This window comes from Odontesthes bonariensis, chromosome 6 (assembly GCF_027942865.1).
Source record: "Odontesthes bonariensis isolate fOdoBon6 chromosome 6, fOdoBon6.hap1, whole genome shotgun sequence".
Taxonomy (NCBI): domain Eukaryota; kingdom Metazoa; phylum Chordata; class Actinopteri; order Atheriniformes; family Atherinopsidae; genus Odontesthes; species Odontesthes bonariensis.
The window spans coordinates 6,502,472-6,515,464 of NC_134511.1; the positions used below are offsets into that span (position 1 = coordinate 6,502,472).

General features: G+C 39.3%; 1 protein-coding gene across 1 annotated transcript; it reads left to right on the forward strand.

Moving 5' to 3' along the window:
* The first annotated feature begins 1,092 nt into the window (after positions 1-1,092).
* On the forward strand, positions 1,093-6,777 carry tor2a (torsin family 2, member A). The gene is made up of 5 exons (XM_075468906.1): positions 1,093-1,254; positions 2,058-2,323; positions 2,445-2,620; positions 3,876-4,003; positions 5,014-6,777. The coding sequence occupies exons 1-5, from the start codon at positions 1,134-1,136 to the stop codon at positions 5,256-5,258; spliced, it is 936 nt and encodes a 311-aa protein (XP_075325021.1). The 5' UTR covers positions 1,093-1,133; the 3' UTR covers positions 5,259-6,777.
* The last annotated feature ends 6,216 nt before the right edge of the window (positions 6,778-12,993 follow it).

A 12,993-nucleotide genomic window follows, 5' to 3' on the forward strand; every position in this document is an offset into this window, starting at 1 on the left:
CCTCATCTTACTTTGAAGCTCCCAGATCAAGGAAGTGACGTCGACGCAGCTTTAGCAGCAGAGAAGCTATCAGGCTTGTGTTGATAATAATAAACTCCTGGACTATTTTCAAACTTCCAAATGCATCGTTTTGTGAGTACAGACCATATTTGTACTACTGTAGAAGTTTGGTGTCATGGCATGTGATTTTAGTGTGGTAATTTTGGAGATACTGCCACGGTCCGTTAGCGCTTGTACGAAGCTATTCGGGATAACTCAGTAACTCGGCTGATGTTCAGCCAATATCGGAAAAACTTCGGGTGGGCTACTTGGCTGGATGTCACGGTTCAAATGACCCCAGGTTGAATCTACTCTGAACCACTTTCTAAGGCTGCATCGAACGGAAACGTTGTGTCCGCCGTCATGTTGGATTAACTCTACAAGCTTTGGTGTAGCGCATAGACGTCGTCATCGTCTTGCTGCCCCCCCGTTCTGTGATTGGTTCCCAAACTCAGGCAAAAATAAGGGCGGTGGTTTCCAGGCTGACTTTGCAGTGAGAATGAAATCGCACGCAAAGCAGCATGGGAATTCCCAGGCTGGCGTTTTGGAGTAGTCTCTTCAAAGTAAAAAAATACCTTTGACGTTCTCTCTTTTCTTTACACCTAAATCCAACAATAATGTAATTTATTTATTTTTTCAGGTAATCTCATTGAGATACAGAGTCTGACCTGTTTCAAATATAGAATTTCACAATTTGGTTGCAAATCTTAATTTAGATTAAAAGTTTGGAAGATGCATAATTCGCATGTATTACTTTTACTTCTTTGAAATAAAATTTAAAGTATATTCTTTACGTTTATGTAGTTTTACTGACTTATTTTGAAAACATATCTTTAATATTACAGATATAGTTTCTGAACTGAAGTTTCTTTGCGGCTACTTTAGCTGTAAAGGAACGTTTTATCGCTACACTTTTCTGGACTGTGATCTTCCAACGTGTCCTACTCCAGATGCTTTCTGGGCTATGTAGTTCTCTCTGTTCCAGTTTTCGTTAGCTTCATACGTTACCCCGGAAGTAAAAAAAACTACAACCTCCCGGTCAGTCTAAGAGAAGGTGCGATCGGTTTTTTTCGGTCGGCCAGCAGGCAGCCAAAATGTTGGCCATCCTGTCTGTGCTGTTTGTATTAGCTTGCAGTCCTGTCTGTTGTGTTTTTCAGAGACTTTTCTGCACAATATCAGACAGTTGTGAATGTGACTTTAAGCCGAATATTAGAGGTAAGAAGATGTGCTTGAGGCTAGTTTAGAGTCGAAGTAGGTTGATGCTAATTGTTAGCTTCCGGCTAACTGGGTACAGCTTAAAGTGTAGCTAGTTCACTCAACCGTAGTTCAAATATAGGCCATATAAATGTACTTTTATTTTCAGGATATTGTAGCTAAGTACTATTTCAGTCTGTGATGCCCTTGAAGAGCTAATGAATACTGTTACAGCAGATAATTCCTGCTTTCTGAGTTGTTATGCTAGCTCCAAAACAAGCAGTCATGCATCCGTTCGATATGACAAGTCAGATGTTGGAACAGATGTATTATATATTGATTTTAATGGGGACTTTTTCTGCATTTACAGTCCAGTTTTGCTACTGTAACACATGTTATTTTCGGTCATATTAGCAGTTATCCTTTTGTTCCATATTCGGAACTTAAAACTATGCTAATTGACAAAACAGACGTAGTGAAAATAGTGAAACTAGACACTTAAATGTATTAGATCTGAGACTTGTACAGTTTATTGAGGAAGGTTTTATGAATTTTTGGTTACTAAAGGGCAGCCGAATTATCTAATGGAACACCAAGACGTATAAAAGATTAAAATCAGGTGTTTTATAATAACAAAACAGAAGTTACTGTATTTTTTATTTAACTTGAGCTGAATTTGACTGAAATAACTGGACTTTTAATTATTTGGGGTTGCGCTGTCTTTATGTGCTTCCTGTGTCCCTGGAGCACTCGGAAGACGGACGACATGTGAGATGCCACGTTAACACAACAGCTGTCACTGTCTTTGTGTCCTGAACGAGCAGATTTGGAGTGGGACCTCTACAAGAATGTCTTCGGCCAGCATCTGGCTCAGGACATCGTGTCGGAGGAGGTGGCCAAGTTCCTCCTTGATAAAAGCCCCGATCAGCCGCTGGTGCTGTCTTTCCACGGCTCCTCTGGGACAGGAAAGACGCTGGTCAGCTCCATCCTGGGAAACCACCTGTACGGCTCAGCCATGAGCAGCCCATACGTCCACCAGTTTGTCCCCACCCTTCACTTCCCTCAACCTAAGCGGGTCAATCGGTACAAGGTGAGTTCGGGTCGCAGTCTTGATTACGCATTTGTAGATGCATCTATGATTGAAATAATCCTCAGTTTGGAGATGTTATAAAGTTGCTGCCAGGACTAAATTGCCCTCCTTTGGTTAACAGAAGGAGTTGAAGAACTGGGTGCAGGGAAACCTGACGGAGTGCGCTCGCTCCGTCTTCATTTTTGATGAGATGGAGAAGATGCCTCCAGGCCTCATCGACGTGCTGGAGCCCTTCCTGGGTCCCTCCCACGTTGTGTTTCGTACCAACTACCGAAAGGCCATCTATGTCTTCGTCAGGTACGAAACACTCACTGAAATGAAACTCTTAATCTCTACGAAGCCCTTGAGTTGTTATCTTCACTCTGAGAGATGCTGCTTTCCTGAAGCTTACAAACTTTAAAGGAGGTTTTCAACAAGTTGGCACCATTTTCTGAGGTCTTATTTAAATGTATGAGACGTGTTTTGGACAAACTTCATCACAGCAGCTGTTTTCTTACCCTAATGAGAGAAAACGCTCCTCAGACAGGTGACAGAAAAAGAAAAAAAGCTACAGAACCAAACAGAAACTGCGGGAACATTCAGGGGAACGCAGCCCATGCTGGGTCCAACCTAGTAATTATCATTAATGTTTGTTTTTTGCCCCCATTTGCCAACTTTTTTCTGTTAAAATGTCCCCTAATCCTCACTGTGCCCTCTCAGCTCAGGCAGAAACGCTGAAATGAACCATTTTCAGTGTTTAGTATTGTTTTAATGAAGTGCTTTTATCTGCAAAACGTTAGTATTGCGTCTTGCTTTTACTTTGATGACAAAAGTTGAGGGAAAAGAAATGTTAAAATGGCCTAAATGCAGCTGTGTGTCCAGTTTTTATAGGCACCCTGACACTGATATTTCATTCTTTACAGACATTAGCTGAAAAGTTTAATTTACACACACAATCTGAATAATTTGACTGCATAACAAATGCATAAATAAACATTTCTTTTGTTAATTTTCAGGAAAATGATGCAGCTGATGCACAAAAACACGAAATTGCTATAATACATTAAGATAAATACCTTCAAAAAACAAAATGCAAACACATTTTATCAATTTTAACTCAGCCTAACATCTTTTTACAAAATGAAATGTGCCGTAGAAATGCTGAATTCCTTGGAAATTAAATACAGCAAAACAGATAAACGCTCAAAACAAAGATGGCTACTTGCTCAACTGGAGTGAGAGCTCTTCAGCTAGCTGCTAAAATAACTGCAGCTACAGTTTGAGCTAATAATTTTCCCCCGTTGCTAACTAAAAGCATCGATTTGACTTTATTATCATGTTCTGTTCGTAACTCTACTTAAATGTGTAAGATTGTGGCTAAATTAGTTCAAAGTGGGGGAAAGGGACATTGTTTAAGGTAGTTAGCTTAGAGTCATAATAAAGGGGAATTCTGCTTCTTACTTGGGACAATATAACGCTCAGCGTTTGTTTCCCAGCGACGCTACAAGGAACACATCAGTATCAGGAAGTGTTTGGTGGGCACTAATTGTTGTCTTGTGCATCTTCTGTGCAGCACTACAGGCAAGGAGGTGATAAACAAGGTGGCTCTGCAGAACCGGCAGGCCGGGAAGGAAAGGGAGGAGATTAAGTTGGCCGACCTGGAGGAAGACATCGAGCAGGCGGTTTACAACAACAACACGAGTAAGAGGCTTTAACAGTTCTTCAGAGGAACCCTCTCTGATAAATATGTTCTAATTTAAAATCTAGGGCTGGGCAAGTTAAATATTTATTTTTTTAATTTATTATTGTAAAAGTCTGTTGCTCACAGGCTTTTATTTTGTAAAAGTCTGTTGCTGTCTGCTGTGGAACAGGAAAAGAAAGTAATCGGCGGATCCACCAAACATGGAGAAGGGTACGGAACTTTTACTCGGCCATTTTCATTTTAAAGTTCTTCCAGACGAAAAATTTTTAATCTAATTAATCCCGATTAATCGCATTTGTACGCAAAATCCAAAAATGAATCCAAAAGTAGTGTATAGCTTTTAGCATTTAGCTTTATTTTAAATGTGCTGCCATATGAATGAAAGTGCCATAACATTTGTTGTGCAAACACACTTTTAACATCAGCACCTTTCTGTAGTTTTTATGTAGAAGCCTCGCTCCACTGTCTGTTTCCTTGAATGACTTGCTGCTATCAGTTGTGTGTTTTGCCTTTAAGTGATATTTTAGACTGGAACTACTACGCTGAGAAGACAATTCAACTTGGCAGTATTTACAGATGACTTTGGTTCTGTCGACTCCGCCGTCTGGAAGAACTTTAAGATGAAAATGGCCGAGTAAAAGTTCCGTACCCTTCTCCATGTTTGGTGGATCCGCCGATTACTTTCTTTTCCTGTTCCACAGCAGACAGCAACAGACTTTTACAAAATAAAAGCCTGTGAGCAACAGACTTTTACAATAATAAAATTTAATAAAAAACAAACAAAAAAACACTTTGCGAAATGCGCGATAAAATATTTATCAGCGTTAGATAATAACGAGTTAACTCGCCCAGCCCTAATAATAATTCTTATTTTCTTCTCATGTAAATGACACGCAGCACATTTTCGTTACCATTTAAATCAAACCTCAAAGGTTTCAGCAGGTTTTTGACCACGCTGGCTCAGAAAGCGCCCGGCGAAGTAAACTGACGTGAGTTTTCTCCTCTCCAGGCGGCTTCTTCCACTCCACCATCATCCGGCAGAAACTCATCACCCGCTTCGTGCCCTTCCTGCCGCTGAGCCGCTGCCACGTGGAGCGCTGCGCGCGCTCGCAGCTCTGCCAGCGCGGCAGCTGCAGCCGCAGCGACGTGGTGGAGGCGGTCGGGGCGGACGTGATCTACAGTCCCGTCCAGGGACAGTACTTCTCCACCACCGGCTGTAAAGCCGTCTCCGCCAAAATCTCCTTCTTCCTTTGAGCCGAGGCAGACGGCTGCTGAGCTGTGTTGTTTTTTTAGGACCAAAGGGAATCTGTTTGGTTTTTATTTTTGTTTTCTGAAGACTTCCTGGAGAGCTGCGCAGGTAACGTGGGGGAATGACAGTCGGGAATCGAACCTGCTGCTCGCCCCGAGGGGAACCCGGTCTGAGGAGAATCCGATTAAACGGGGAGTTCGTCTTTAATCAGCATCTCAGGAGTCGATTATAGCTCCTGCATTTGGAATCGAGGAGATTCGAAGCGATTAGTGTGTGAAGCAGGACTCGTGCTACATGCTACCTCAGACCCAAGTCTAGTTTCCATTCAACTCAACTTTATTTATAAAGCCCTTTTAAAGCAGCCGTGGCTGAAACAAAGTGCTGAACATGAGTAACAACACATTAAGAGCCTTAGGTTTCAGCTTTGAAAGGCTGCAACTCGTTCTGGTTTATTTTTAGCTCCATTATTTATCAGGTCTTTAATTTATTTTTTTGTTTTTTTGTACAAACCTTCCTTTTATATTCAGGCTTGCTGGAGGCTTCCCGGCTGGTTTCCACTGCAGATTTTTACCTGGAGCAGACGGAGGGTTTTGTGCCTTTTGCTCGTCACTCAGCCAGATGATGAGCTCAGACTCTTTGCTTAGTTTCAGAGTGTTTCCTAAAAGAGAATGTTTCTTTGTTAGAATGTTTCAAAGAAATGATGGATGCCTGAATGTTTTAAACAGGCGGCTGAACGGATCCTTCACGCAGTGTTTAAACCTCTTGGAGTCGTGGATGAAATGATGATGGAACATTTGGCCGCCTCTGAAGAGGACTGGATAATCAACACATGTAATTATTCAGTAAATGAATGAGCTAATTAACATGAATTATGATATAAACTATTAGTTTATATAGAAATTAAACTACCAATTGAGGTTATTCATTGAGAGTGCCAAAAGAGGAGGAGCAGTGGATGAATTTAACTTCGCTGCCTTTCAGGGACACATCCCCACTTCTGCCACCAGGTGGCAGCAAAGAGTTGATTTCTCCCACAGTGGAAGAGGTGATGCTGAGTTCACCTGCAGCTCGGGCAGTTTTTAACTGGCTCCTGATCAAGATGAACGGATTATTTTTGCTTCTTTGACCCGGACTGTACTCATCATCAGTGTTGAGTTAAAAAAAAAAAAAAAAACACTCCAAGTGCACTTTATGGTGTTCAAAACGGGGACCTGATGTTTCCACTGTGTCAGTGTGCATCTAAATACTTGTTTACATGTAATTGCTGATGTAAAACATACATTTTTATTGTTTTAATGAAGTGCTTTTATCTGCAAAACATTAGTATTGCTTCTTGCTTTTATTTTGATGACAAAAGTTGAATTGAAATGGCCTAAATGCAGCTGTGTCCAGTTTGAGGCCTCACGTCATAACCGGTGCCAGTGGTCTGCTTTTTATAGGCACCCTGACACTGATATTTCATTATTTTCAGACATATTAGCTGAAAAGTTTAATTTAATCTGAATAAACGTGCTACATACAAAATGCGTAAATAAACATTTCTTTTGTAAATTTTCAGGAAAATGATGCTGCTGATGCACAAAAATATGAAATGGCTATAATACATAAAGATAAATGACTTCAAAAAACAAAATGCAAACACATTTAATCAATTTTAAGTCAGTTTAACCTCTGTTTACAAAATTAAATGTACCGTAGAAAAGCTTAATTCCTTGGAAATTGAATACAGCAAAACAAAGATGGCTACTTGCTCAACTGGAGTGAGAGCTCTTCAGCTAGCTGCTAAAATAACTGCAGCTAAGTTTTAGCTAATAATTTTCCCCCGTTGCTAATTAAAAGCATCGATTTGACTTTTTATTATCATGTTCTGTTTGTAATTCTACTTAAATGTGTAAGATTGTGGCTAAATCAGTTCAAAGTGGGGGAAAAAGGACATTGTTTAAGGTAGTTAGCTTAGAGATTTAGCATTTGATTCAGCTGAATTTCATGTAATTTGGTGCTTAAGCTTTTAATTATCATTATATTTCAGTTGAATTACATTTTTAACTGATTACACACAATAACACCTGCTTCCTACACTCATGTTTTCCAAATTTGGTCCTTAACGCACACAGTCCTGCATGTTTTCCATGCGTCCTCCTCACTCTAACACATATAAATGGGTCAGCTCTTCATGCTCTGCAGAAGGCTAATGAAGACTCTTTCATTTGAATCAGGTAAACATGGAAAATATCCATCATATCCGTCTGCTTTGAGGAGCAAACACTTTCCTACTCACAGCAATCTGAGATTTTACACTCTAAAGTAAACTATCTAGTCTCTCTATTTGTTTGGCTGTTTACTTAAAAACAGATTTTCTGAAAAGCTTGTTAGAATAATGCAGCATAAAGACCAACAACATGTGGAAACCCGGCTGTGTCCAGAGGTAACACAGATCTGTATGATACTTTACACTTTACCTATTTAAACATTAGGCTGGGCAACGATTAAAATGTTTAATCTAATTAATCACATGATTTCCCTGATTAATCACGATTAATCGCATTTGTAGGCAAAAAATCCAAAAATGAATCCAAAAGTAGTGTATAGCTTTTAGCATTTAGCTTTATTTTAAATGTGCTGCCATACGAATGAAAGTGCCATAACATTTGTTGTGCAAACACACTTTTAACATCAGCATCTTTCTGTAGTTTTTATGTAGAAGCCTCGCTCTACTGTCTGTTTCCTTGAATGACTTGCTGGTATTCAATTCAATTCAATTTATTTTTATTTATATAGCGCCAAATACAACAAATATCATCTCAAGGCATTTAAATAATAAAGTCGAATTCAAGCCAATTGGAATTCAATTCATTGTAATCATAATAATTTATTAAATAATCAAATTATTCAGTTGTGTGTTTTGCCTTTAAGTGATATTTTAGACTGGAACTACTACGGTGAGAAGACAATTCAACTTGGCTGTAAATGCAGGAGTTTTTTTATTATTATTTATTTTGAAATACGTGCTTTTATGTTGAAACCGGAAGTAAAACAGGAAGTAGCGCTGGTTAGCTCCGTGAGCTTCACACAGACCGAGGAGCACCTGTTGCGGTGATGTTACCTGCTAGTTTATCTTTATTTTATTCCTCCATGCTTCGTGGTGTTTGCTGTAACTGTGTGAATGTGATGCAGAGGAGAAGTGGAAGTTAAAGAATCCTAGTTCTGACCGTGAGGAATGACTCTGCCGTTGGTTGAGAAGCAGCTAAAGTGGCCAGTATTACTTTGATTATTTATTGGTACCAGCGACAATGCTAAGAATGCTATTTCTTTCATGATTACAACAACTAATGTTGTCTTTTACTTTGTTTACTTGAACATTTAGTTCTTGATGTGATGTTAATAAACGCCACATCAACACCGTAGAACTAAATGTTGTTTTTTTTTTGTTTTTTTTTAACAATTATATACATAACAAAACTGTTTAGCCAGGGGAAGAAAAAATAATAATTATATATATATATATATATATATATATATATATATATATATATATATATATATACGTATAGACACATCATGCATATAAAATGCATCACTATAGAGAAAAACATTATTTAAATAAAACTTTTTCCAAAATAAAGTTTGTTTTTAAAGCCTTAGGCATTTCTAAACCATTGATGTCGGTGCTGTATTGATATAGTTCTTTAAAAAAAAAGTGTTAAATTTGGTTTGCTGTCAGTCCATTTCCTTTTGTGGATATGAAATGTACCTAAAAATATTGGCAGTGTTTACAGATGACTTTGGTTCTGTCGACTCCGCCGTCTGGAAGAACTTTAAAATGAAAATGGCCGAGTAAAAGTTCCGTACCCTTCTCCATGTTTGGTGGATCCGCCGATTACTTTCTTTTCCGGTTCCGCAGCAGACAGCAACAGACTTTTACAAAATAAAAGCCTGTGAGCAACAGACTTTCACAATAATAAAACCTGCATTAATGCGCAATAAAATATTTATCGGCGTTAAATAATCAACAAGTTAACGCGATAATAACGAGTTAACTCGCCCAGCCCTATTAAAAATAGAAAAATTATACAGCCCACTGTTATAATTCTGCCTCTATAAGACCCTCTTTCTACTTCTATCTTCCTCTTTTTGCAAAAATCTCCTCCAAACAGGGGATTATGTGACATACTCTCTGTTTAGTAACTACCTAAACATGAAAACATTTATTTTCTCATGTGTCTATGCATGAAATCTGAGCGATAGCTTTTAATTTAAATTATTTTATTTGTTTCTCTTTATAGATAGATAGATAAGTACTTTATTCATCCCAATTTGGGAAATTGTTGTGTTGCAGCACCATACAGTAAAAGATATGTAAACAATTAAAGTAAGAACAAGCAAATAGAATAGAATAAAATAAAATATATATAAAATAAAATAAAAATAGTGAATAAACATTAGCTATATATAAACATTAGCTATATAATAAACATTAGCTATATACTTTATATTCTTTTATGTATTTTTAATGCTTCTTACACTCCCTGCTGTAATGCGTTTATTTTATGTAAAGCACTTTGAATTGTTTTGTACATGAAATGCGCTATTTGATTTGATTTGATTTGATTTAAAATTTGCTCCATCTGAATATCATCGGGGCAAAATAAAAAAAAAAAAAGACCTAAGATATTTGCCGTGGCTTTACTGCTGAACACAGAGTGGTTGTCAGCATGAAATCTCAGGCTCCAGTCTTCTGAAACTTAGTTTTCTTCAGAAAGGCCCAGAAGCCGCTGCTTTGCCACCTGCTGGAGGGAACAGACCCACCTGCAAACGTCTCCCAACCTCCCCTCCTTTGTAGAACAAACATGCTGCTGCGTCAGCTTCTATATATGCCACATTTCACCGCGACCCTCCTTTGATGACTTCATCAGCCCGGCCCTCCGTCCCACCGTGTGAGGAGGAGAAGCGGGTTCAAAGGTCAGCGTGGAGGAGCCCTCTTCGCCACAGCTGCTGTTGCCGTGCGTCGCCATATCCTTTTTTTTTTTTTTTTTTTTTTTTTTTGTTTTTTGGACAATGAAACATGCAAACATAAAATACGCCGCGATGACCGCCCCGCACGCACCTCCGGTGACCTCTGAGCCCGTTTTCACACGCTCTGGACCGGCCTCTGTTTTCCTGTTTTTAGAGAAACGTGGGGAACAATAGAACTTTCTTTTTACCTCTTTTTTTCCCTCCTTCGTCTCCTTGTTTACTTTCTTATCTCTGAATCTGAATCCTGGAACAAAAAGTTACTTTTTCCACCACCAGTTTACCTCTGGACGCCGTCCCAGCCGTCACTCCTTCCTGCCCTCCATCAGAGGTGCTGGCTGTGGGTGTGGAGGGTAACAATGGGACGCTGCTCCTCCCCCCCCCTCCCAGGCTACCTCCACATCTGTGAGTGCCCCTCTGTCTCCTCATTCTTCTTCCTAACCGCTCCATTGTTGGCGCCCTTTCACTTGTAAATGTGGCCAGCGATACTTCTGATGGGTCTTTTATGCAGGCGGCCGGGGTCAGCAGAGAGGTAGGGGCCGGGGGGGAGGATGGTGGGCCGGGGGGGGGGGTGAGCTGTTTCAGGGGTCTTCTGCTGTTTTTTTTTTTCTAGCAGACCAGAGTGTGAGAGGACAATTGTGACAAAGAGTTAAATCCTTTTTTGTGTGTGCAGTCATTTGGGACGGACCCGGCTCCGGCTCCACATTCCAGCAGCCGGCCATCCTCCAGCAGGGTGGAGGCGCCGGGACGGGCGGAGTGAAAGCTCAACTCCCACCGTGGACATACCCCCAGAACAAGCACACGCTAAATGTTTGCAGAGGCCTTTAGCGTAGCAGCACGCAACAGATCTGCATCTGTTGATGCTCACCCTGTTTGTTAAAAAAAACCAACTCATTTTTCACCTGTTTTCAGTAGGGCTGGGCAACGATTAAAATGTTTAATCTAATTAATCACATGATTTCCCTGATTAATCACGATTAATCGCATTTGTACGCAAAATCCAAAAATGAATCCAAAAGTAGTGTATAGCTTTTAGCATTTAGTTTTATTTTAAATGTGCTGCCATATGAATGAAAGTGCCATAACATTTGTTGTTATGACATTTGTCATTATTATCGCGTTAACTCGATAATAACGAGTTAACTCGCCCAGCCCTAATTAGATTAAAAGTACAGTAGATTTTAAACTAAACTTTTAAACTAGTAAATAAGGTTCCACTGATTCTTCAACACAAAATAGACAAATTTGTTTTATGAGTGATGAAAAACTATCAAAGGTATTCAGTACTCTGCAAAAGTCTTGAGACACTTTTCATTTATTCATATATCTATAAGAAAATATTCTCAAAAAAAAAGAAGCTCTTTGGATGCTTTTTCCAATGCGATCTCATCGTGTTATTTCAGGGAGGCTAATAAAGAAAAAGCCACTAAAGTGAAAGATGTCCCAGGCCTCACCTCTCACTTTCTTGTCCTCATATTTACAATATTTATATGAATTCTCCATGAATTGCTTTTTTTCTTCTTAATAAAGGACGATCGAGTGTTTCCTGAGCTAAAGGAGAGTATAAAGGAGGCACTAAAGCTCCCTGATTCCACAGCTCTAATCACAGCAGCTCCCAGATAGTTCCAGGTCATTTCATTCTGTTAGGAAGGTTTGAACGTCTTCCTATTTCAGATCATTTTGAGCGTCCTTTCTGTGTATAAACAGTTGTTCTGCTGCTGCTGTTCCTCTTGCGTTTTGTCTTGAATTCCTGGCTGTAACTGCGCTGCTTACGTTAAAGAGGTGCAGTTTAGTGTGTTTTTTTCTGAATCTAATGGCTGTAGCTGTATTATTTGCACATTAGAGGTTGTGAACAGTATTTGATATTGGTACAGATATTGCACATGTAGTTTTTTTACTGGCAGTTCTCTCAGGAAAGAGGCCTTAACTTCATGTTTGGATCGGCAGCGCAGTGTTCTGTTGAAAACTAGGGCTGGGCGAGTTAATTCGTTATAACTCGCCGATTATTTAACGCAGACAAATATTTTATCGCACATAAACGCATTTTTTTAAATTTAATTTAGTTTTTTTAAATTATTTTTTGGGACTTTTGTGCCTTTTAATGGATAGGAAAGTTCAGAGAGACAGGAAGCAGGGGGCAGAGAGAGGGGGAACAACATGCAGCACAGGGCCATCTGATGCAGGACTCAAACCGGGGCCAGCTGCAGCGAGGACCTCTTGTACACACTGGGAAAAATGCCCCTCCAAAAATAAGTAAAAAAATAACAAATACAAGACGTTTTTGCTTGAAATAAGCAAATAAATCTGCCAATGGAACTAGTGAAAATCGGCTTGTCAAGATTTCTTGAAATAAGATGTGATATTTAGGACTTTTGAGATAAAAGTGATCTTGAAATTAGCTTAAAAACCTCTTAAAATGTAAAAAAAAAGCTTGTTTCATATGATATGACTCAAAACAATTTGTTTTCAAGACTTTTTCACTTAAGATATTCCAGATGTATTGTCTTCAAACAAGTCCCTATATCTGGCTGAAATAGTACTTGTTAGGCAGTTGTGTCTTATATGAAGTGTAATGAGATATTTTGACTAGAAATGAGACAAATATACTTGGTAAGATTTTTTCCAGTGCATGGGGCGCCTGCTCAACCCACTACGCCACGGACCCCCCCTGTTTTATTATTTATTTTATTTTGTAAAAGTCTGTTGCTCACAGGCTTTTATTTTGTAAAA